Here is a 26,148-nt window from a genome sequence, read left to right on the forward strand (position 1 = left end):
GCCAGCGATGCCTGCAACGCCGCAGCCCCGCTCGCGCTCGGCTCAACGTCAACAGAACTGCTGGATATTAGGAATACTCCTAATGGCGCAGAGTACTCGCAAATCAAATGTATTCCGTGCATATTTTAGACGAATCTTACATACAGAATTAGAGTCTTTAAATACTACGAATAATTTTGCTGTAATATCGGATATAAGTGATCGGACAGTAAAGTTGATGTCTTTTCAAATAAAAACGTTAAACAAATGACGCTCAAGTCTGATCTATGAACAATTTTATGTTTAAATATACCTACTTACCTTACGAAATCAATGTACATGGTCATGGTGTTTTATTGACCTGCAATAATATACGGTGTGAACATGTAGGTCATATTCAGTAGGTTTTAACGTGGGACAACCCTGTAAAAATACACTCTCCCAAAGAGAACACTATCGAATTCGGACCAGCCAAAAGCAATGAAGCATCAGTCAATTTATTTTCTTCATTTGTAGTTTGGTCCCACGGCCACAAGTCGCTGAACGTTGGTCATTTTGAAGAGTACAGGCTACAGTTTAATTTTTTGTTCGTATTACAGACCACACCGCGTATATCCCCCTTTTAAAGTATAATATTATTCTTAATGTTAGGTATATACAGTTTTTTGATAGATTGATGTTTACCCATAATAAATTTTTTTGAACATCAAGATAAAAACTCGATACTGATGATACTGATGATAAACCTCAGCCCACCTCATCTTAAAATGTAATTGTAAAAAAACACTTTTAATAGACATGAATCGCAATAGTAGTCCTACTAGTCCCATACCGCATCAAAATTGTATCCGCTTCATTAAAAATAGATACGCATACTCGCACACCGTGTCCATCACACGGGCTCTCCACTTTTATGAAAACTTGATGCAGGTCAGTGATACTACCACTCGTAATGGCTGATTTATGGTTGTATACTATTTTCCTACAGGCTAGTTTCCTACTAGTCAAATCAGCTTCTTTTTAAGAACTGTCAAAATGATTTACTAATATGGAATTACTATGAAATACCGAGGAGTGACGTCACGGTCAATTTATTTACTTTATATCTTTCTCTTTGACTTTTTAAATACAAAATAATGTTTAAACATAACTACTGTCCATATTTTTCTTCTAATTATGTGGTCCTTTATTTCGTGCACTGCATAAAATATTTTATTTTAAGTATAGGAAACTAGCCTATTGTTGTTCTCTTCTGGTAATATTGTTTTCTCAAACATGCAATGAAATATTGTCTTTACGTTCCTTAAAATGGGCTGGGAATATCGCTTTTTGGGCGCAACAACTCGAGAGGCCATATTATTTTTTTAGGCCTAGGTCTGCAAAGTAACTTTTTTTTATAAAATATTGTTCTTTAGAGCATTTTTTTTTATTCCATTGTATGTTTGAGAAAAGCACTATACATGCCTCGGCGTGAAAACGGATTCCTGGCCTCGTATCCCTATCCGGCTTCGCTCGCACGCTCGCTCGGCCGTATATACCCACTTGGCCGGAAATCCTCATTTTCCCGGCCTCTAATGTAATGTACTATTTAACACTGTGTGTTTGGAAAGCAATACTAGCATAATCTAGGTGGTGAGTGTAGGAGACCCTTTGACAATGTGAGAGTAAAACGCAAATCTAATTGAGTGAATTTGGGGGTTTCGGTGCGGTTTTTCTTAACATTTAGATGTTTTTGACTTTGTTTATTATATAGGTACAAAATGGGACGTAATTAATGACTACAGTGACGATATATCGTACTTGTTAACCACCGGTTAAAGCTTATAATGTGGCAGATACTCTACATAATTGCGTGAATGTGTAATTTGGAAATTAAGGACAATACATATACTGAGTTGAAAATTTCAGATACTCGTTCTGCCGTTGCAGCATGATCTATTATAATTCTAATATATGTATCAGGAATTAGGGATATTGTTGATATTGGTTTCAGCGAAAATTATATTGGGGTTGCCGTATGGTGGCGGGAGATGACAAGGTCGGAGGCTGCGTGGGCTCGCTGGCGGCGGCGCGACTTGAATGGGCGGCGGCGGCGCGGGGCCGGCGGCGGCGCGGGGCCGCGGCTGCGCGCCCACCGCCGCTCCGCCAGTCCGCACACCGGCGGCTCCGCTGCCCCACGGTCGGCCGCACTCCGCTAAACAACAATGCTTTAAAACACACCGTAACCACAAACCTCACCGTAACGCAGTCGGCGATGCTCGAGATCTGGGCGGCGAGCGAGGCCGTCGGCGAGCGGTCGTGATCTTTGTAATATATGTTAACGGCAAGAGAATTAAATTTTAAACTGATCGTGTTTAACAGAGGGTCGGGAGTGTAGTTGTAGCGCGAGGGTGGGTGTCGCGCGGAAGCGGGCGCGGGAGCGGGCGCGGGCGCGCGGGCGGGCGATGGCGCGGCGCGGCGGGGAGGCGCGCGGCGCGGCGGCGGCGCGGCGCTGACATGGGCGGGCGCGCGCGCCGCGGTCTGCTGGCGGCGCCCGCGGGCCTGCTGCTGCTGCTGGGCCTGCTGTGGCCGTGGGGTGAGTCTCCATACCACCTCCCCCTACTTGTTCACTTTAAAACCATCATCGAAATCTGTCCCACTAAAAATATTGCTTTAAGATTCATACAAATTTACCAAATTTTCGGCGTAATGGAGATCAATTTTGTGTATGTGATTGTGTAACTGTGCAAATTAATGTCACAGATTGGACATTTTTTTTTTAATGTCCCCTGTATAACGCTTTGCTACGAGCTACGGCGTAGCGCTCGTACGAGTAGCTCAGTTTAGCACTGGCTATTTATAACATTAGTACCTAATACATAGGTAAAGAAGTTTAGATAAAAATATTGCATCCTCGTATATGTTTAATAAACGTAAGAAAGAAGAGGCCCCAAGGTTTTATAAATTGCGCTCTCAGGTCCCAATACACTGAATAATTCTTAAGCCATACGTCGATTGCCGTAAAGTGGAGGTTTTGACTTCTTGTAACCTGCCAGGGCATATTTCTCCCGTACGCAACCTATTTTAATTCTCTACTACTTGACCCGTTTGGCCCAGATCAGCTGGGCCCAACAATATGCCTCAAATAAGAAATAATCCCAAAAATAAGACGGATTACGGAGTCAAGCATAGACTTTGCTAAGATACTCTTGGAATAATTTAATGTCGGTGCTATCTAATATCGAGTGTATCCATTTTCGACAACATATATACTATGTATATAATTATGAGCACCTATTGTAATAAATATTGAGTATCTACCTACCTATGATAATTCCTATTATAGGATAGTTATAAACATAGGTATTTAGATCAATTCAGATATTTTTATTACATGCTGTTGTATGTATTGTAGGAATGTTAGTTTTTACAAGACCAGAAACTGGATTCCTCTAAACTCGAGTCGGGGTACCCTATATGTTTTCTATTACTAGTAAATAAATCTCGTCAGGCATCTGCCTGTCATAATTGTGCTTGCTTTTAATCTCAATTCCACAGCTTTCCAAAGTTAATTGACTAGTACACCACACTTACGTACAGACCAACGTCTTATTATGTGCGTCGCCACGTCCTGCCAATTTTCAAACAAACGCTTAGTCACGCACGGAACATCAAAGATTTTCGTCCCGCCCGACCACGAGTAATTCTACAAAAGACTGCCTTGAGTCCCACTTGATGAAAACAACCTCAAGAGTCTTTCGGATAATGTACGTAACAAGCATTTAACCGCCCCCAAGAGGCCTATAGTGGGGTAACAGGACGCCGAAAGTGCTTTAGTAGCCCCAGACGGATTTTAGAACAAAAGCCTTTTATATTTGGTTTAGTAGAACTGTCGTGAGAAAAGTGAAAGATGATTCATCATTCTAATCTCCTTTGACCGATGACCGGATGTTACCGATCAGTCAAAGCGCGACGATATTTTTTAATTCTCTTTAAGTATGAGACTGCCCAAGACTGCGTTCAGGTTTTTACGTTAATTTATTTATCTATTCAGCCTTACCTAGTTATTTTCATTAAGATATCTATGTGTAGTATTCATTATGTTAGGATTAGAATGCTATTTGTTTCACTTAGGTACTTAATACTAATTAAGAATGGTCCCCATATACCACACCGACATATTTTCTATCGGTAGGTATTGAACCCCATATAAGTATTTTCATAATTTCCGTTATTTTAATATCAAAGAGTTTTATTCCAAAATTACTATAATTTTACTATCGCCACATACCTACTTAATAGATTTGACTACCGGCGCGATTCAAATTTAAGGTAATGATGAAACATTCGCTCTAAATACGACAATTTTCGAAATGGATTAATTACCAAAAGTTTATCTAGTACATCAGTTTCATAGGCCCCATATCCTTCCAATCTTAGGTAGGTACCTACCCATATCACATCTTAACTCATGAGCATATTAAGTTAAGTAAGTATGGTATGGTATATCTTTGATGTTTATTTAGACCATCACGTAAGCGCACTTGGTGAACTACCTTCACTGCTATAGGTAATAATTGCATAACTTTCTGTCCGTCGTAATCAGTATACTATCACTTGCAAGTGACACATTTTATAAAGCTGGCTGTCAAACACCAAGTCAATTTCCGATACCATCAGTCAGGGGCATAATTCCACATTCCGTTTTGACAGTTTCACTGTTACTGGTTTTATGACATGGTTGTCACGATATTCAATATTAGTTACACCAACTTGAACTTTCTTCATTTTAACGCGTGTCAGGGTACACCGTAGTCGTTTTAGGTAAATTAATTTAAGTATGTAATGAAGATAAAGAATATTGATTTCAATTTGCAGTAATGGAAGCAACCATGACTCATGATTCACTCGTTTTGCGCGTCATAAGTTGCATGTCTTGGAGGCCGATTCAAGCACAAATTTCATCAATATTTGGATTTGCAGTTGCACAAAGTGACAAGTTGTCTTGTTTGAAAAAGATAATTCATATTTGTGGAAAATTATTACCTTGGGTGAGACTTAAACTCACAGCCTAGGATTTCAGGTCTTTTAGATTTATGCTTAGATTAATAGCATCTATTGAAGGCGTTTCTGCTTCTTAAAACATTCATTAATATTTACTTCTTTTTATACTTAGTATTTTCCTGGTGCTAGTGTAGTAAAAACTATTGTTTCACTCGGAGCTTGAAACCCTCGTGCCTTAAAAGCAATATTGGCACTAACGGTTAAACTATTAAAGCTCTGTAAATTCTAACCAAGGTGCTTTTGTACAGGGGTGCGCGGCGGCTATCACGAGAAGCGGCTGCTCCACCACCTGCTCGACCACTACAACGTGCTGGAGAGGCCCGTGGTCAACGAGAGCGACCCACTGCAGCTCTCATTCGGCCTCACGCTCATGCAGATCATTGACGTGGTATGTACAGCGACCCACTAACACAACTACAACCATCAGCCCATCATACATAATACAGCTGGAGAGGCCCGTGGTCAACGAGAGCGACCCACTGTAGCTCTCATTCGGCCTCACGCTCATGCAGATCATTGACGTATGTACAGCGAACAGCGACCCACTAACACAACTACAACCATCAGCCCATCATACATAATACAGCTGGAGAGGCCCCTAGTCAACGAGAGCGACCCACTGCAGCTCTCATTCGGCCTCACGCTCATGCAGATTATTGACATGGTACGTACATACTTACTAATCACTACAGTCTACTTAACACTACAGACGAGCTGGAGGCAGTGGTTAACGAGAGAGACCCACTGCACAGGATACGTAGCCGAATGGCACAAACGCTCACGAATCGCTCACGAAACGAAACGCTCGTAGATGTCTATCTCTATCGCTCTTGCGTATTGGCGCAACAGAGCCAGACTACCTTTCGCGGCGTTTCGTTTTCGTTTCGCGTCGCAGAATGCCATTCGGCTACGGCACCAGTAACTACTCACTAACCCAAGTACAGCCGATACAGAGCATTAACGTGGTGCGTACAACTCGTGCTAATGCAACAAATGCAGCTGCTATCGTCAACTTGACTACTATGGTCCGAAAGTTAAAAGACGTTTTAAGGTAGGTATGAGGCAAATAAAAATTATTTCTATTGAACATTACTGCGAATCTTATTTGCTAGCATCCCGAATTTTTAAGGTCTTGACACCAAGAGTAGAGTGACAATTATCCGGTACTTGCGGATATGTGACTCTTTAAATTGCATTTATTTGAATCTAAATAATTTAAAAACCGGCCAAGAGCGTGTCGGGCCACACTCAGTGTAGGGTTCCGTAGTTTCCGTATTTTTCTCGAAAACTAACTGAACCTATCAAGTTCAAAACAATTTTCCTAGAAAGTGTTTACAAAGTTCTACTTTTGTGATTTTTTTCATATTTTTTAAAGATATGGTTCAAAAGTTAGAGGGGGGGACACACTTTTTTTTTCCTTTAGCAGCGATTATTTCCGAAAATATTAACATTATCAAAAAACGATTTGAGTAAACCCTATTCATTTTTACACTAGAAAGCTGAAATTTGGTACCAATATGTATATCAATCACGCCAACAAAGTGCAAAAATAAAAAATGGAAAAAAAATGTTTTATTAGGGTACCCCCCCTACATGTAAAGTGGGGGCTGATATTTTTTTTCAGTCCAACCCCAACGTGTGATATATTGTTGGATTAGTATTTAAAAATGAATAAAGGTTTACTAAGATCGTTTTTTTATAATATTAATATTTTCTGAAATAATCGCTCCTAAAGGAAAAAAAAAGTGCGTCCCCCCCCCCTCTAACTTTTGAACCATATGTTTAAAAAATATGAAAAAAATCACAAAAGTAGAACTTTATAAAGACTTTCTAGGAAAATTATTTTGAACTTGATAGGTTCAGTAATTTTTGAGAAAAATACGGAAAACTACGGAACCCTACACTGAGCGTGGCCCGACACGCTCTTGGCCGGTTTTTTAAATACCTATCCAACAATATATCACACGTTCGGTTTGGAATGAAAAAAAATCTGTCCCCACTTTACATGTAGGGGGGTACCCTAACAAAGCATTTTTTCCCACTTTTTATTTTACCACTTTGTCGGCGTGATTGATATACATATTGGTAATAAATTTCAGCTTTCTAGTGCTAACGGTCACTGAGATTATCCGCGAACGGACGGACAGACAGACATGGCGAAACTATAGGTAAGGGTTCCTAGTTGACTACGGAACCCTAAAACACTACTATACTTTTCGATTCGACTTACAAACATGGTAAACAAATAAAACTCACATGACAAGGCGTGAATTGCGTGACATTTTATCATGGTAATCTGTTGAAATTTGTAAATGTAAAGCCATGATTAAAGTTGGTGTAAAGGATCGGTTTGTGGGTGACGTAATTGCTTGCAATTTAATATCGTTTAACATAATGTTCAGTGGTTAAACCGCTCATATGTTTTGGCGTGTTTATTCATCAATTCAATTTTGTCCGCAGGATGAAAAGAACCAGCTATTAATAACGAACATCTGGCTCAAACTGGTGAGTATACGTAGCTTATGGTGGTTAGTATTATCAACAGAAAACGTAATATTCGTTGCAGTAATGTGAATAAGTAGAAGAAAGTAGAGTGAGTGTAATTACTAAAGGCTTCTCGAATTCATAATACTCTTAAAATAATTATATCTGAGACATACCTTCTACATCTACTCGATGGTGTGTTTATGTTACTGCACCTATGCAATCAAAAACGCACGACACTATGCGTTTAGCGAGGAACAGTTAACCAGAGGAGTGTTATTAGACCGTTTTCACATTATCCGATCCGATATCGGATGTCGGAAGGATTTCAATAGAGGAAAAATCATCAGAAAGATGGCGCCTATAATGTATGGATGTATCGTTCCGACATCCGATATCGGATCGGATAATGTGAAAACGCACTTTAAGCAAGTTTCTAATGGGTTGGCAACGCGCAGGTGACACTCCTTGAGTTTCAGGCGTCCATAGGTTACGGTGACCGCTTTCCACCAGGCGGACCGTATGCTTGTTTGCCACTGACGCAGTGTATAAAAAAACAGAATCCCATGAAGGAAACTGATCTTCAACAGAAGGACCCTCAGCATTGAGAGAGGGAAAAAGGAGAGAAGATCTGGGACATTCCCTAATGTCGAGACACCAAGCTCTAAACGGGGGCATGTCCCGCTGTATACGGACGTATGGCAACCCTATAATGTGGCTAGACGCATTATTACCCCTGGCATGACCTAATGTGTTTATCTGTTTGTTCAGCAATTACGCGATTAGTTGTGTCCATTAGTATGTTTGTTTACATGGAGTGCTGATAGGAAATATTACTATTAGTTATTAAAGCTGCATGTTTTACTTATACGCCCTCACTTTACACGATTAGGTAATTGAAGTAAGTTGGTATCTTAGGAGGTATACCTGTATCCATATTTTTTGATTGATTACTCGTGAACCTTATGGATGTTACATTTTCATAATGATTGAGGCTTTAATTGTACAAACAAAACTCAAACCCACCCCAATACCCAAATAAAACTACACTGAGAGAAATTTGCATTGTGAATTTAACAAGTTCGACTTGTTGCGGTTTATCCGTTTGAATCAGCCAAACGTATGTTTAAAAAACAATATGTGTCAGGTTGTTTTAATAAAATCGACTTGTTGATTCAAATATATTGCCGATTCAAATGACAAGTAGCTTGTTGGTTGAACCAAAGAGCACGTAGGCGCTATTTTAACCAAAAAACTTGTTTAACGATCATGAAAACTGGTTGTATTTTCTCTCAGTGTATTATCGCCAAGTACTAGTCATACTCGCTCTAGACCTACAGTTCTTTAGAATAGGTTCCAGAAGAGACTAACGGACGGACAACAAAGAATCCGTCTTACCTAATTCCTTGTGATAACACAAAATGTTATTTAGGTGAACACTTCAATCTGAAATTCAGATTTTTTTATAGTTCCTGACAATCTCCGTAAAAAATATTTACATACATACATACAACATACAATCACGCCTGTATCCCATAAAGGGGTAGGCAAAACACATGAAACTACTAAAGCTTCAGTGCCACTCTTGGCAAATAAGGGTTTGAAAGAAAACGAAACTGTGACATTGCAGTGACAGATTGCCAGCCTCTCGCCTACGCCACAATTTAACCCTTATCCCACAGTCGACTTCTACGACACCCACGGGAAGAAAGGGGGTGCACAGTGGATCGAAATGAATAAAAAATGGACATTCGCATTTTTTTTCAAAAATCCTATTTTAAAAAATGCTCTTCGGTTGAAAATGATATGAGAAATAAAAAATATTATATAAAATTTTTCAAAATGAGGCTTATTTTAAGCAGAAAAAAATAAAATGTGTTTTTTTTGTATGAAACTGAAAAATAGGTATCTTATTGTAAGAAAACCGTAACCGATCCCGCTTTCAAACCTTTACAATGTCATTGTCCTACTTTAGAACAGTAGAAAATAGTAAAAACCTTATCTGAGTAGGTGCCCGTTTTTTTTTGTAGTCCAATCAAATGTCAGTAAATACAACATTTTTCTTAGTGCTTTATTTTTTTATTTATATTAAAAAAACGGTGTATTCATGACAATTTAGTATAAAAACAAAATATATATGACATTTTATTAAGGATAAATACAATTTTTTACAAGAAAATTGCATTGAAAGAGAAACAATTATTGCGGTGTTTTTATTGATAGTAAACAAATAGCTAAAATATACTTGAAATCAACAATAACAATTTTTTGGTGTCATCTGATCCAAGATTGTCTTTTTTGAGGCCACCGCTAAGTAAAGCGACTAAAAAGACCCTCTCTTCTAAAGCTTTGGAATTATTAATAATAGAAAACATAAGCACTGATGATACTGAAAATATAGAAATGTTTGAAAGTGTAGAAGAAGGTGGTGAATAAAATAGATCTATACAATGTATTTTTTTTATAACTTATATTGTTATTGTTGATTTCAAGTAAATTTTAACTTTTTGTTACTATCATAGTTACTAAAAACATCGCAATAACTGTTTCGATTTCAATGTAATTTTTAACCATTTCCTTGTAAAAACTTGTATTTATCTGTATCAAAATGTCATATATATTTTATTTTTATACTAAATTGTCATGAATATACCGTTTTTTTTTATGAAAATAAAAAATAAAGCACTAAGAAAAATGTTGTATTTACTGACTTTTGATTGGACTACAAAAAATAACGGGCACCTACTCAGATAAGGTTTTTACTATTTTCTACTGTTCTAAAGTAGGACAATGACACTGTAAAGGTTTGAAAGCGGGATCGGTTACGGTTTTCTTACAATAAGATACCTATTTTTCAGTTTCATACAAAAAAAACACATTTTATTTTTTTCTGCTTAAAATAAGCCTCATTTTGAAAAATTTTATATAACATTTTTTATTTCTCATATCATTTTCAACCGAAGAGCATTTTTTAAAATAGGATTTTTGGAAAAAAATGCGAATGTCCATTTTTTATTCATTTCGATCCACTGTGGGGTGGTGAAATTCTTAACCCGTCACCACACAGAAATAATTGTATTAATTTTAAATGTTTGTGTGTACAGGAATGGAATGATATGAACTTGAGATGGAACACTTCTGATTTTGGCGGGGTCAAAGATTTGCGAGTGCCGCCCCACAGGCTATGGAAACCAGATGTCCTCATGTACAATAGGTAAAGATTGTAATACCTTTCACTTTTTACTTTACTGCTAGGAGGGATCAAAGTGGCACTTTTCGTCCCTTCTAAGTGGGATAGGTAGCACTTTTCTATACTAGGGCACTGTTTTTCGTTTGAGCGTTGACAATTGCATCCCTATCCTCACTACGCTCGAGATTCTATTTTAGGATCTCGCTATGCTCGAGATTTAGAGAATTCAATAAACGCCCTCGCCGTAAATATGTCACTTTGGTCCCATGTGACACAAAGACTGTAATACTTATTTTTATGTGTAACACCTAAGAAGAAAAACAAAAAATAGTGTTACTGGTTTCTTAAAACCGCAGTTACAAATAATTAACCTTAGTTCAAGTAGGGCATTTCCGTCATATCTTGTCTGTCTTGAACTTTAAGTAAGACGTTCTAAATACTGTTTAGACCGTCAGCTTAGTTATTTATGTTATGAAACAGACAAGTTACGTCCACTAAGCTTGGTAATCTGATATTATCTTTAACAGAAATTCCATCGGAAATTATTTTCTACCATAACATGTAGGCCTATATTTTCCTCATGGAACTAAGTAGTCTAAGTACAATTCATTCTCCAAACTAGTCTTTCTCTTTCTAGTAGAGTAGTTAGAGATTTTTAAACAAACATACAATTTCAAAAAAACTTTTCTACTGAGCGACAGACAAAGGTGATTCCTTCTTTAAAAAATGATTTCCTTCTTTATTAAAAGTTAATTATAATCTGTAAATTTATTTCTATCCGGCCGACACTCTTAGTAACTTGAGCAAAAAGTATCCGATTAAAAGATGGTTACATCTACATAAACTCAAATCCATACTAATATTATAAATGTAAAAGTGTGTGTGTCTGTTTGTTTGTCCGTCTTTCATGGCCAAACGGAGCGACAAATTGACGTGATTATTTAAGTGGAGATAGTTGAAGGGATGGAGAGTGATATAGATTACCTTTTGTCTCTTTCTAACGCGAGCGAAGCCGTGTGCAAAAGCTAGTAACAGATATTTTTTTGTGTGATATAGCGCCGACGAAGGCTTCGACAGCACATATCCGACGAACGTAGTGGTGCGCAACAACGGCTCTTGCCTGTACGTGCCGCCCGGGATCTTCAAGAGCACCTGCAAGATCGACATCACGTGGTTCCCCTTCGACGACCAGCGCTGCGAGATGAAGTTCGGCAGTTGGACCTACGATGGATATCAAGTAAGTTCTCCAACGACTTGCGCCTATACATGTCAATCGGGATATTCAATCTAGATCGGCATTCCGTGGTTCCCCATCGACGACCAGCGCTGCGAGATGAAGTTCGACAGTTGGACCTTCGATAGATATCAAGTGAGTTATTTAATGGGTCGTGCCTGTAAGAGCCGACCAGGGTCTTCAAGAGCACCTGCAAGATCGACATCACGTGGTTCCCCTTCGACGACCAGCGCTGCGAGATGAAGTTCGGCAGTTGGACCTACGATGGATATCAAGTAAGTTCTTCGACGACTCTTGTCACTACGCCCGAGATTTTCAAACATACCTACAAGATTGACATACCGTGGTTACCTTTCGACGACCACCGCTGCAAGATGAAACTCGGCAGTTGGACCTACGATGGATATCAAGTCAGTTCCTTAACCAGTAGGTGTAAGTACCCACCAGTAGGTGCCGACCAGGTTTGTCGAAAACTCTTACAAGATCAACATTCCGTGGTTCCTCTTAGATGCCCAACGCTGCGAGATGAAGTTCGGCAGTTGGATCCTACGATGGATATCAAGTAAGTTATTTAACTATTTGTGTTGTTGTCGTTAAACGACCAGAGTTGCGAAAGTTCGGTAGTTGGACCTAGGATGGAGTTGGCAGCTTAACTTTCTAAACTTCCTTATCTTTTCACGACAGCATAATTATGTGATTGAGCTACAGACAATGCCACTCGTAGCCCAATTGTTACCGTAAAACTACTTTGCTCCCCCTTGGGTAACTTTGCACCCCCTTTAAATATGGTTTGATTGCCTCAAAAATCAAAATGTATGGTTGATTAGATGAATTATTCAAATCTACCCTTATCAAAAAAGTTACATTACAAGCCAAAAACTTTTTTGGGTTTTTAGGTGTCATACAAAAGATTTTTTAAGTACAAAATATTACGGAATAATCGAATCACGTAGCGATATACGAGTATGCACCCGGATATATTTTTCTGTATTTTTATTAAGTCTAACGTATAGAGAGCTAGAGCGTAATTAAAATGTTACAGCTTCTTAGGTTTAATGATTTATCGGATGCCGTTATTTGATTGAGCAGGGGGTAGAACTGATTGCTAAACTTTAAACTACATTCTTTTTTATAAATTCAGTTCAGGGGCAATGTTTCCCAGACACCGGGTAACAATGCTCCTAACTTATTTTTTGATATGAGTAAAAAATTTGGAGCAAATTTTTACGGTAGTAAAAGTTTTAATTCAAAAACAACATTAGGTAGTGTAGGCAAAATTTAATTTTCGTACAAGTAAAATGAGGGACGCACGATCTTTTCGTTTTTTTTTTGACCAAGTCTTGTCCTCAGAGCTTCTTGTGGATTTCAAGAGGCCGTCCCTCCACTCAATGCATTTGCTGGATTTCTCCAACACACGACCTTTATTTATTTTTAATTTTTTTAAATACCTACGTTGGCAATATTGGAATCCGTGAAGATGTGACCTTGATGTTTACTGATCGTTGTGTCATCTGTTAACAGTTGGACCTTCAACTTCAAGACGAAGCGGGCGGGGACATTAGCAGTTTTGTCACGAACGGTGAATGGGAGCTTATAGGTGAGTGTCAACTGAATTATATCGTGTGAATAGGTATAGATATTTATACTATTTTGGTACTTAGCTACGATTACTTTGGTTTAATTTGGGAGCATAATCAAACTCTCTTGAGACCAATAAATAGTTTTTTTTTTCGTATTTGGAATCTTTTGTAACTTGATCAAATTTTAGATTGTACAAATTGTACAACATAAAGGTACCAAAGTATAAAAAAGCGGGATTCTCAGGATCTCAGGAGGTTGGAGATACGAAATTGTAAAGACAAATTAAAATCCTTAATCCGTCTATAACTCAGGTGTACCGGGCAAGCGCAACGAAATCTACTACAACTGCTGTCCAGAGCCTTACATCGACATCACGTTCGCGGTGGTGATCCGGCGCAAGACGCTGTACTACTTCTTCAATCTTATCGTGCCGTGCGTTCTCATCGCCTCCATGGCTCTTCTGGGGTTCACGCTGCCACCGGACTCTGGCGAGAAACTTTCGTTGGGTATGTACTATATTTCTACGTACTTACATGACTGTGTCTACTGCATCGAAGCTCATAGTAGTTAAAGTATCTTATGTACTAATTATTTTGCATATTTCCAGTTGAAAGACAATGTACATTTTAAACATAATTTACCCTCCAAAATTAAACATAAATTCTAAAGCTCTAACCTAAGTCATTGCCTCTTATCATTCAAAAACTTTATAATGTGCGATTTAACGTTTAGGGGTAATTCTCAAAATAGTGGCATCGTACCCTGCCATCACGTTTTTGAATAGAAAGTATGCGGAATATATAATTTTCACATATAATTAAAATTTTCATAGGTAGGCATTAACGTGACACATCGAGGCCAACACATATTTTTTCTATAAATATAATACTTTTGTAAAAAAAAAATAAAGAAGACCGTTTTCTACTGTACCCTGCCTTGTCACAACGCGACACTGCTCAAGTTTTCGCTCTATAAATTATTAAATTGCAGTTTTATGATAATAAAATATCGTTTTTTGTAGAGAATAGACTACTATATTCTTAAATATACGTTGCACGGGATGTTTCGATTACTTTTGAACACTAATTTTCACCTTCAAAGTTTGTCCAGCGATATTTTCTCCATATCCTGTGCGTCCGCGGTATTGCACCTCACCAGGGACCGGAAAACCCCTTTTTAGGCTTAACTTCATCAATTTGCTTACCCAATCAATTTTCTTACTAAATAAAATGGTAAGCTTTTTTAAAGGTAACCTTTTAAAACGGTAAGCTTATTGAATCTGTTACTATGAGGTTACCATAACTACTAACTAAGTTAACTCCGAAACCCTATCGCGATAGGGTTTTTAAAACCTGTTTTCATTGAGTTATGGTAAGCTTTATCCGTTCCTTGTTGTCTTTCTACATTTAAACTGGTTTGCTATAGATAGAGCTTGTCTCAGACGCATGCACTCGAATTTGCGTAGTTATTACCATTTGACATGTACGTCATTTAGTTTCTGTATTTGATAGTACAATTATTGACCTACTCGTACTCATCAGTAGGTATATTATAAGGGAACAAAATGAAGTAGGTTTTTACAGCAAGCAAGGTTTTGTACCTACTTTTAGGGTTCCGTAGTCAACTAGGAACCCCTATAGTTTCGCCATGTCTGTCTGTCCGTCCGTCCGTCCGTCCGTCCGTCCGTCCGTCCGTCCGTCCGTCCGTCCGTCCGTCCGTCCGTCCGTCCGTCCGTCCGTCCGTCCGTCCGTCCGCGGATAATCTCAGTAACCGTTAGCACTAGACAGCTGAAATTTGGTACATATATGTATATTAATCACGCCAACAAAGTTCAAAAATAAAAAATGGAAAAAATGTTTTATTGGGGTACCCCCCCTACCTGTAAAGTGGGGGCTGAATTTTTTTTTATTCCAACCCCAACGTATGATATATTTTTGGATTTAAAAATGAATAAGGGTTTACTAAGATCGTTTTTTGATAATATTAATATTTTTGGAAATAATCGCTCCTAAAGGAAAAAAAATGCGTCCCCCCCTCTAACTTTTGAACCATATGTTTCAAAAATATGAAAAAAATCACAAATGTAGAACTTTATAAAGACTTTCTAGGAAAATTGTTTTGAACTTGATAGGTTCAGTAGTTTTTGAGAAAAATACGGAAAACTACGGAACCCTACACTGAGCGTGGCCCGACACGCTCTTGGCCGGTTTTTTACTTTTAATTTTTATTTATTTTGAACTTCACTATCAGTCTCATAAAAATAACTATAACAATGCATGTGCTCAAAAAGTGCGTTTACAATGCATGTGCTCGAAAAGTACGTTTTTTACGAAGCAAAATCGTGCAGCAAGTAGTAGGTACTTTTAAAGTAGTACTTTTCCACACTAGTTCTTTTTACTTTAAATTTTGAACTTCACTATCACTCCCATAAAAATAGCTATAACAATGTATGTGCTCGAAAAGTGCGTTTTCTATAAAACAAAATCATGCGGAGAGTAGTACTTTTCCGCACTAGTGTTTTTTACATTCCAATTATATTTAAATTTTGAAGGCCACCATCCGTCCCAGAAAAATCGTTCGGAAAGTTGTACATTTTCGCACTAGGGTTTTTTACTTTTTTTTTTTTAATTATGAACTTCGCTATCAGTCCCGTAAAAATAGCTATTATAATGTATGTGCTCGGAAAGTGCGATTTCTATGTAGCAATATTGTGCGGAAAGTAGTACTTTTCCGCACTAGCGCTTTTTACTTCTCAAATGTTTTTAAATTTTGAACTTCACTATACGTCCCAGAAAAATCGTGTGGAAAGTAGTACTTTTTCAAACTAGTGCTTTTTAGTTTAATTTTTTTTTATTATGAACTTCGCTATGAGTCTCATAAAAATATCTATTATAATGTATGTGTGCTCGAGAAGTGCGTTTCCTATGAAACAAAATCGTGCGGAAAGTAATACTTTTCCACACTAGTGCTTTTTACTTTTCTTTTTTTTTTACATTTTGAACTTCACTATCCGTCCCCGGAAAATCGTGCGGAAAGTAGTACTTTTCCGCACTGGTGTTTTTTACTTTTAATTTTGAACTTCACTATCAGTCCCATAAAAATAGCTATTACAAAAGTGCGTTTTCTATAAAGTAAGATCGTGCGGAAAGTAGAGTACTTTTCGGCACTGTTACTTTTTACTTTTTTTTTTTTTTGGACTTAACTATCAGTCCCATAAAAATAGCTATTACAATGTATGTGCTCGAAAAGTGCGTATTCTATGAAGCAAAATTGTGCGGATAGTAGTACCTACTTTTCCGCACTAGTCACTAGTGCTTTTTACTTTTAATTTTTTTTTAAATTTTGAACTTCACTGTCTATCCCAGAAAAATCGTGCGGAAAGTAGTACTTTTCTGTACTAGTGCTTTTTTTTTTTTAATTTGTTACTTCTCTATCAGTCCCATAAAAATAGCACTGTATGTGCTCGAAAAGTGCGTTTTCTATGAAGCAAAATCGTGCGGAAAGTACTTTTCCGCACTAGTGCTTTTTACTTTTCATTTTTCTTTAAATTTTGAACTTCACTATTAGTCCCATAAAAATAGCTATTAGAATGTATGTGCTCGAAAAGTGCGTTTTCTATGAAGCAAAATTGTGCGGAAAGAAGTAGGTACTTTTCCACAATATTCACTGGTGCTTTTTACATTTTTTTTTATTTTGCTTTTAACTTTAACTTAACTGATGACTGGGACTGATAGTGAAGTTAAACTTAACTTTAACTTCACTATCAGTCCCATAAAAATCGTGTGGAAAGTAATACTTTTCCGCACTAGTGCTTTTTAATTTTCAATTTTTTTATTTTATTTTGAACTTTACTATTATAAGTCCCATAAAACCAATGTCTTTCAAATTCGAAAATTGTACTAACATAACTTTTAATTTTAATAATTACTAAAGTATTTTGTCTTATTGTGTTTTTTTATTTACTCGCACAATGCAAAGTAAAGCATTGTTTGAAAACTTTGAAACATGTGCGCAAAGATGATTTCCGAAATTCCGACTCGTATCGGCTTATATGACACTCATCAGAAATCACCTACTTTCCGCACTTGTTGCATAAATAGCTATTTTGACATTTTTAACAAAGCCCAATTGAGAAGATGTTTTCAATTATCTAATCGTAAGATATCGATATAATTATTTGCTTTGTTCTTTCACAATATTTTTTTTAGTTAGTTCTTTACTAAAATTTGCTCTCGAGTATGAGCGTCTTTGCTGAGATGGTCCGACGGCCAAACGAAAGGTTGATCTTTAAAAAGCTAAAACTAGAATTGTTCGGAAACGCACACAGGTAAGATAGATAAACAATAGAACGACCCGGCGCGCGCTACGAATGCATTCAATGCCAAAACACACTATGATAATTCAGGTCAGTTATGTTTTAAATTTTAGTGTAAGGTTTTAAAGTCCAATATTGTTTGAATCGACATATAACTACGTTATTTGAATCGATATAAACTTGTTTAGAGACGATACGTATGAGCTTGTACTCGCTATGGTTATTCAATAATAAGTTGAATTTCAATGTGCGCAGAGATTAAAGTTGCTTAAACGGTTTAATAACTAAAATGATAGGGTAACCTTTAAGACTGGGTTTGGTTTTCGTTAGAGGTTAATTAAGTTAACTGTATCAGATAGGCTTACCCTATCAAACAGTCACCCTTACAAAAGGTTACCATTATGGTTGGGGTTTTTAAAACAACTTCTAAAATAAGCCTATGAAAAACCCCGGTTATGGTAAGCGGTTCCGGTCCCTGCCTCACTCACACACAGAAAGTCTTATTGAGGCCCTAATATACGTAAAACACGTAGCCAGTATGGTTCTAGCCGCCGGTGTAAAGGTTTGTGTGTGAGGTGCTGCGGTCTTGTGGTTAGAAGTTTTCAAAGTGTGACGTTCGGAGTTTGTAACAGGTATGTCCACTTTATTCTGGCATGATTATTTTAAAATATTAATACGGCAGTTTTTTTACCAATAACATTTTAATGTTGTATTGAAGTATAACTATGTATATTAAAATTATAACAGTTGTATTATCAACAGTTTCGGAGATAATATCTAGTTAATCGGATTTTCACTACACCCTGTGTAATATCCTGCCATCACTCTGCAGGGTAAAGTGACTGTTGACAGGATAAAGAAATACAAGTAAAAAAAAGCTATTTTGACATGGTTTTTACTAACTTGCAATGTATGCATGTATGTATGTTTGTATGTATGTTGAGGTCAAATCTTGCAACCCAATTTGAAGCAGAAATATTCAACCGACTGAGCTGAAATTTTGTATACACGCTGCGGATGACGTTCGCATATAAGCGCCGATATGGGGCATTGGGTCCTTCGATATTGGGCAATAGTCTGCTCAGCGCCGAAGCAGTCCCGTCGAGGCTAGGAACCAATTTGATAAAATGTTCCTCGGAGTACCAATTTTGGTTTGAATTTAAGCCCAAGTACTTAATTTGGGGCGTAAGAGGGACCGCCTCACCGCCAATAGGCAAGGCAACATCCCTATCGCTCTTGTATATAGGCATTACAGAACCAGATTGCATTTCGATCGGCGTATAGCGTCAACGATTATCATTTTGGCTAGGTCGGCAGCAATCACTTTCTTCGGACAGAAGCCAACCTTTCCTTCGAAAACCACGTCATCGGTCGTGGCAAATAACACCGCAATCCCAAACAAATTAATGCGCCTAACTGTGAGCTCAGTTGCCACTGTGGCTCTTCTTATTATCCTGGTACTTTCTTCCCCTCACGGCTACTATTGTGTCATCGGCATAACAAATGGTGATCATGCGGAGAAGTTGGACTACTCTGATAGCCAAATCAAAGCCGATGCTCCAGAGCAGGCGCCCAGTACCGACCCCTGTGGAAAACTGTGGGTAGGTTATGATGATTATGAATATGCATGTGGGTAAGAAGAAGAATAAAGAAGTCAGTCTTGATTTGAGCACGTAGTCTCATTGACCTGTCCCTATACGTTTATATGGCGCAGCCGGTAGGAACACCACACTCCATTCGTCTTTCTAGGCATCTTCCTCCTGATTCATTGAGCAGTACTCTATCTGCAAGGTAATGCCCTATGGTGAATGATGATCTTCAAATAGAAAGGCGCATCGTGGAAGCAATGCGCCTATTTTATTATCACATAAGGAAGAAAGCCGAAGTAATTGGCAATGTCAAGAGATACTGCGATAGCTACCTGCCTTTTCTCTGCTACCAGACCGCTGTATTTATGCAGCGCATCAATTGCGTCTATCGCTTCTCCCAGAACCCGATCTCTGATGTTTGGGCACGTGTCTTTCAAAATGCGTGCACAGCAGTAGATGAGACTTACGATGATGCGCTCAACATCGTGCCAGTTTCATCTAGGAGGGCATGGGACGGTATCCTAAAGGACAGTCAGCTGGACTACCCTTTTTCGAAAGACACAGTCTGCCCACCTTCCAACGAGAATATATACCCTCTCGGAGGCAGTCGTCAATGTGGCCACGTAATCTACTTCCAAGATGTTTAAAGAGCCAAGGCACACCGTCCGGCCCTAGAGTGGCCCTCATTTTAAATACTGACCTCATTATCTCGACATATGTTACCAAGGAGACATCAAGGAGAGGAACCAACTCTTCCACTGGGGCAGCCATTGCAGGCATTACATGCACAAGTACAACTCACATTGTGAATCATGATATGTGCTTTGTTGTTTTACAAGACTGTGATTGTAGGTACTTATTTATTTATTCTTTATTGCACATAAAAAAGTACAAAATGGTGTACATAATGCCTTAAGGCATTCTCTACCAGTCAAACACTGCAGGCATCGTGACTGAAAATAATAATCAGATATCACTTACTGTACTTCAACTGTTTTGAATAAAAAATAATGGATATTGTTTAAAAAAATACTTTTTTTTGCTTTTGTTTCTACTTAAAGAAAAAAATTGAATCCTAACGAAATCATAATAGTCGATATACGTTGAATTATTAGTGGTAAACTTGTTTTTTTATTCAAACTCTCTTTATCCTGCCACGTTTTCCCTGCTACCCTGTCTATTCACTTTCTCCTGTATGTCTAAAATTTCAACTCGCTATAAGTTCTACGTTTTTACGACTATTTCGTTCCCTCCTGAAAATTCCGTATCATTGATGCACTCAAAAACATATTTAAATCCAAAAAGGTACAAAAAACCATTTTCATTTTTTTTCATTCACTTTACCCTGACGGTGCCACTTTTTTGAGAACGAACCTTAGGACATTACTCATTTTGATTACGAGTAGATGAAGTCTATCAAATAATCGGAGAAGAAAACACCTATGAGCAACTGTGCCCACATATCGGAATTCCGACTCTCAATAATAAATACAGAGTTGGTGAATTCCCCTTTTATATAATACCTACATGAGTTTTTTGTCTCAGGTGTGACGATTCTTCTGTCGCTGACGGTGTTCCTCAACATGGTGGCGGAGACGATGCCGGCGACGTCTGACGCGGTGCCGCTCCTGGGCACATACTTCAACTGCATCATGTTCATGGTGGCTTCTTCCGTCGTATCTACCATCCTCATCTTAAACTACCACCATCGGCACTCGGACACGCACGAGATGAGCGACTGGGTAAGTGGTCTACATCACTCTTTCGTCTCAGGTGAGGTTTCTGCTGACGGTGACGGTGCCGCTGCTGGGCACACACACGATGTTAGCGACTGGGTAAAATTGGGGTTTTCAATTTCCCGAAAATAAACTGTAGGTATACAAACATCAACTCATAAATGCCAATATGACTAGAATACATTTTGTTCAATAAATTTCGTGATTTAATTCCATTCTCATAAAAGAAGCAGAGTTTCCAGCTATAACAAGAAAACTATTAGATGTGTGTACCTATTTGTTTTAAGTTAGTTGGTTTTATGCTTGATATCATCTCCATTTCCACTGTCATAGCAAAGACTCAAATATTGATGTCGTGTGTTTGTACACAGATCCGATGCGTATTCCTGTACTGGCTGCCTTGGATCCTGCGCATGTCGCGGCCGGGCTCGGCGGCCACGCCGCCGCCGGCGCGCGCGCCGCCGCCGCCCGACCTGGAGCTGCGCGAGCGCTCCTCCAAGTCGCTCCTCGCCAACGTGCTCGACATCGACGACGACTTCCGGCATGGGCACGCGCAGCAGCCCGCCTGCTGCCGATACTACAGGTCCCTCGACGATCTACACGAACACTACTCGCCGCCGTAAATAGCACGGTTTCGATATTATTCCCCCGCCTCGAACGTTCCGCAGTCACCCGGCCCTAATAGCTATTAGTCGAATCAGTCACCAATCAGTAATTTATCAGCTTTTGTGGGTCATGGGTCTCATCAAACTTTTGAGCATAACTCCTGTAGTTCCCTCGAATCCTCGGTCCCACCTGTAGTGTAGAGTGCAGGCATCCGCATTGTCTACAGAGCCATAACTTTTGCAGGGGGGGCGGAGAGGAGAATGGGGCGGGGATCGCTGCGCACAGCTGCTTCGGTGTCGACTATGAGCTTTCGCTCATTCTCAAAGAAATTCGAGTCATCACAGATCAGGTACATCTAAGACCTTTGTAGATAAATTGTAAGTAATTGTGATAACACGAGTGTATACTTACTTGGCGACTTTGTTCCAGATGCGCAAAGATGACGAAGATGCGGACATTTCGCGCGACTGGAAGTTCGCCGCCATGGTCGTGGACAGACTGTGCCTTATTATCTTTACCCTGTTCACAATCATCGCCACGCTAGCCGTGCTGCTGTCCGCGCCCCACATCATGGTGTCGTAGCGACCCGCCCGCTTGCGGCTACGGCTGCGCGTGCGTAAACGTTCTGTGATACCGCGAATATTTGTTAATATGTGCATGCGATCAAACGGCGCGGGCGCGGCCGCTGCGAGTTCCAAGTTGCTTACGTTAGCCACCGCCCCCGCGCCTCCCTATAGTAATAAGTTAACGCTGATCGAACTGCCATCCCCCTGCGCTCAACCGAATACTGCCCATCTTAATCCCCTTCAAGTTTTCTTCCTTCCACCAGCAGCTCTTGCTCTTGTTGTTTGAAGAATTTATGATCGTTGTCATGCTAGGGGAAAGTTTCACTGACTGGTGCGCGTGCACACCATGGCACGGCGACAGCGCGATGCCCTTCTCACATAAGTGGTCCCAAGTTCACCATCCTGTCCGAGACACCGTGGCGATGGCGGCAGCCGAGAGGTCCGCGCTAGTGTACTTACTCACATCTGAGAATGGCTGCAAGTCGTTTCGGCGGCTGATTATAAAAATGTTAGCACAAAAACGTCTTCCTTCATACCGTTGAACGACCTGGTTCGCATTTAAAATTTAAACTTTGTTAAAACTTTCTCGATTCTTGAAATCTATTGTACAGTTTAGGATTTGGGCAGTAAGGCAAGGCCCTTTGTTTCCTTATTCTTGTTCGATTCCGTGAATCGTGGTTACGACCCTTATTTATTTTCGGATGTATTTGTGTCCGTAGCTAGTATAGAACTTTACAAACAATGTTATGATTCAATTGGTACAGGTTGTGATATGCCTCGTTGTGAACGGGTCGATATTGTTATAAATGGTAAAATATCCAAAGCTTATAGCTTAATAAAACATTCGTTAAAAGTTATAGTTAAACAAAGTATTATTTTATTAAAATCGTACCTGGTCTTTCGGAGCGAGTTATACAAATAATAAAATAACTTACATGATAACACGTTTACACATCTTTTCAATACCGTTACCGTATCTTAATACCGAGCAGTTAGTAAACTGCCGATCTTAGCTTTTGCGCTCCCCATTATTAAATTTTGACAATTAATAAACAAACTACCTATCCTAAGAATTAAGTAAACATAACGAATTTGAACATTTATTCATATGAATCAGTTAAATATCAATCAGTCTACTTACATTCATTTTATGTTGTCGTATTACATAATGTACGACTGACGTGCCTATAACTGACGACATAGTACAATGAGTCAACGCATAAGTACCACCTTACCCATTTGCATTTCACTGCCACCGGCTATACCTCATCAAGTTATTATTCTTAAGATACGACGCAATAACGATTATGTTCGATGAATTATGTAATAAAATCCTTAAAAGTCATGTTAATAAAATACAGTTTTTACTTTAATGTTTAGTTCTAGAAAACATTGTTACCCTTTTAGGAGGAAAACATCACATATGAGTGCGCGGATACACGTTTCGAAAACAATGTACCCTCGCATCGTTTTTCATGTTTTCCTTCTCCAAGGAAGTATGATCTAAAACGGCCCATTGGAAGTTGCGGACCGTCTGTGATTGTAAAGCCAATGTTTTCGTTCGGGAACGCAATTCCCTTGTTTAGTTATTGTTGTAAATATCGTATCATCGACCACTCTGTGTCGGTTGCGTGACGAGAGCGAGCCGAGTGGTGGCCGCCGCGTAGCGTGGCCCCTGGCCGGCGGCGGCGCCCGCTGGGCCCAGCGCGGTACGCTACGCGGCCTCCGACGGCGACGGACGACCTCTGTCCCAATGATTTGTACAATTGTTAGGGTTAATACTCTGGATTGCATTTTATTTCAATATAAACAAATGAAAACTTGAAGTTTTATTTAATTAGCGGATGACCTCGTGGATTTTATTGTGTGACCGAGCAACCCTGACCTATTTATTCCTGGCAGTCGGTAAGGGAACGCATCGAGCACCGTGGTTGAAGACAATCGATGCTATCCCGTGGGATGTTGGCACATGCGCACGGCGCCGCGGCCGGGCGAGCTCCCGTGCATACCTTCCACTGCTCACCCTGATTAACGCAATGCAGATACCGAATTTAATTCTGCTTTTAATAGGAAACTAGTTGACAAAAGAACACTTTGAACATTTCCCAGAAGCTTTTTTTTAAGTCCCATGAAGTAAAACCGTTTAACAAATCTAATAAACGTAGGTACTTACTATCGTTTATTTTCTGTAGGTAAAATTTTTATTATCAATTAAATTTACCTATGATAATTTACCTAGGTATTATAGTTAGTAGTTATTAGGCTTTAGACATGTACATAAGGGGGCGTCCATTCATCACGTCATACTTTATAGGGGGAGGAGGGTCATGGAAAATCACAAAATATCACCAAGGGGGGGGGGGGGGGGGTTTTAAGCAACATATTACGTGTATTTTTTTGTTCTTCTGTGCTACACTGTATTATAGTTAGTAAACCAAAATACATAAGGTTTCTGCGCTATTACATAACCAAACTGTCAAAACCTGAGTTGAATATAATTTGCCTCGCAGTTCGCACTCTTCCTTGCAAGAGCTGAGTGCAGTCGGTTATTTTTGATTGTCAAAGTTTTTTTTTTAGTTTTCTTGGTTTTAGTAAGTCTAGTCTATGTAAGTTCACAACAAATTATACCTACATCATATTGGCCAGGGGGCTCGGGGTCCTGAAAATATCACCAAAGAATACCATGGAGAAGGGGGGACTCTCCTAAAATAAGCCGAAAACGTATTGACGTGAGGAATGAATGCCCTCTAAGATGCCTTACAATGTTGAAAAGGACATAACGTCAATATAATATACCTACTTAATAATAATACCAATCAAGAATCTGTTGAAGTCATACACCGCTTCCTCTAGTCCAAATCTGAACATACTTGCCATCACAGGGTTAGTATACCTAACTACTAGTTTCCGTCCAGCACTAGTTTTCATCCATTGATGAAATTGAAAAATTGAACCTGATTTACCGCACTTATTGCAATCCTTAAATTATTTCTGCATAAGAAATACTATTTTGCAGGTAGCATAGTTTTTAAATCCATACCAATATTATAAATGGGAAAGTGTGTGTGTCTGTTTGTTTGTCCGTCTTTCACGGCAAAACGGATTGACGAATTGACGTGATTTTTTAAGTGGAGATAGTTGAGGGGATGGAGAGTGACATAGGCTACTTTTTGTCTCTTTCTAACGCGAGCGAAGCCGCGGGCAAAGCTAGTAGGTAATGATTTTTTCCCCTCACTAGCTCAGAAACACGAGTTTTGTCCTTTAATACCAGCGGGTAAAAACGCATTTTATCCACTAGTGGGTAAAGTAATTGAATAAAGTCAAATTAACTGCTTTAAAATTGATATAAGTAGGTGAATCTAGTAATAAAGATGATTTACCACCTGTGGAAGCAGTTATAAACGCATTTTTTGCGTTGTAGTTTCCTCGCTATAGTGAGGGGAAAAGTTTTGTGTTACACTCGGGTGCAAATGTATTTTACTTCTCGTGTGTTAAAAAAAAGTTCAGGATTCTATTCTCGAACCACTCGCTTCGCTCGTGGTTCAACTATAGAATCCTTTCCTTGCTCGTTTTTCAATTCCACACTCGGCGTTAAAATACAACTTTGCCCCCTTGTATAACAAATAACTATTTTCCTCTTTCGTAAGTAGCATTTTTATCATTTAGATTATTATTATATTGAAATACATAATGCAACTGGAGGTACATAATTAGGTATTAAAACACTCGTGGTATCTTTTTATTAAACGAGCCGAAAGGAGAGTTTCAAAAAACAACACTCGTGTTTTGATGCCTCTCAGTATTGCATTAGCTTATAAATAAATA

At 38.9% G+C, this 26,148-nt stretch overlaps 1 protein-coding gene across 3 annotated transcripts; it reads left to right on the top strand.

The window, feature by feature from the left end:
- Positions 1 to 2,146: 2,146 nt before the first annotated feature.
- LOC125225244 (neuronal acetylcholine receptor subunit alpha-7) lies at positions 2,147 to 24,149 on the top strand. 3 transcript variants are annotated; one of them, XM_048128851.1, is made up of 11 exons: positions 2,147 to 2,554; positions 5,271 to 5,410; positions 7,483 to 7,527; positions 10,611 to 10,720; positions 11,753 to 11,933; positions 13,452 to 13,527; positions 13,823 to 14,017; positions 20,961 to 21,157; positions 21,523 to 21,770; positions 22,001 to 22,106; positions 22,187 to 24,149. In XM_048128851.1, exons 1-11 carry the CDS (start codon positions 2,476 to 2,478, stop codon positions 22,337 to 22,339), a joined length of 1,530 nt encoding a protein of 509 aa, XP_047984808.1. In that variant the 5' UTR covers positions 2,147 to 2,475; the 3' UTR covers positions 22,340 to 24,149. The 3 variants fall into 3 exon arrangements, with proteins under 3 accessions (XP_047984808.1, XP_047984810.1, XP_047984811.1); XM_048128853.1 differs by having other exon boundaries at positions 21,523 to 21,734; XM_048128854.1 differs by lacking the exons at positions 2,147 to 2,554; positions 5,271 to 5,410 and adding an exon at positions 5,468 to 5,545 and having other exon boundaries at positions 7,482 to 7,527.
- Positions 24,150 to 26,148: the final 1,999 nt, after the last annotated feature.

The sequence above is a fragment of the Leguminivora glycinivorella genome, chromosome 4 (genome assembly GCF_023078275.1).
Source record: "Leguminivora glycinivorella isolate SPB_JAAS2020 chromosome 4, LegGlyc_1.1, whole genome shotgun sequence".
NCBI classification, from domain to species: Eukaryota; Metazoa; Arthropoda; class Insecta; order Lepidoptera; family Tortricidae; genus Leguminivora; species Leguminivora glycinivorella.

Coding starts and splice junctions, on each gene's coding strand:
- LOC125225244 (XM_048128851.1), top strand. CDS start 2,476: ATGGGCGGGCGCGCGCGCCGCGGTCTGCTGGCGGCGCCCGCGGGCCTG. Junction 10,721..11,752: donor GATGTCCTCATGTACAATAG/GTAAAGATTGTA, acceptor TGTGTGATATAG/CGCCGACGAAGGCTTCGACA. Junction 22,107..22,186: donor TTCGAGTCATCACAGATCAG/GTACATCTAAGA, acceptor ACTTTGTTCCAG/ATGCGCAAAGATGACGAAGA.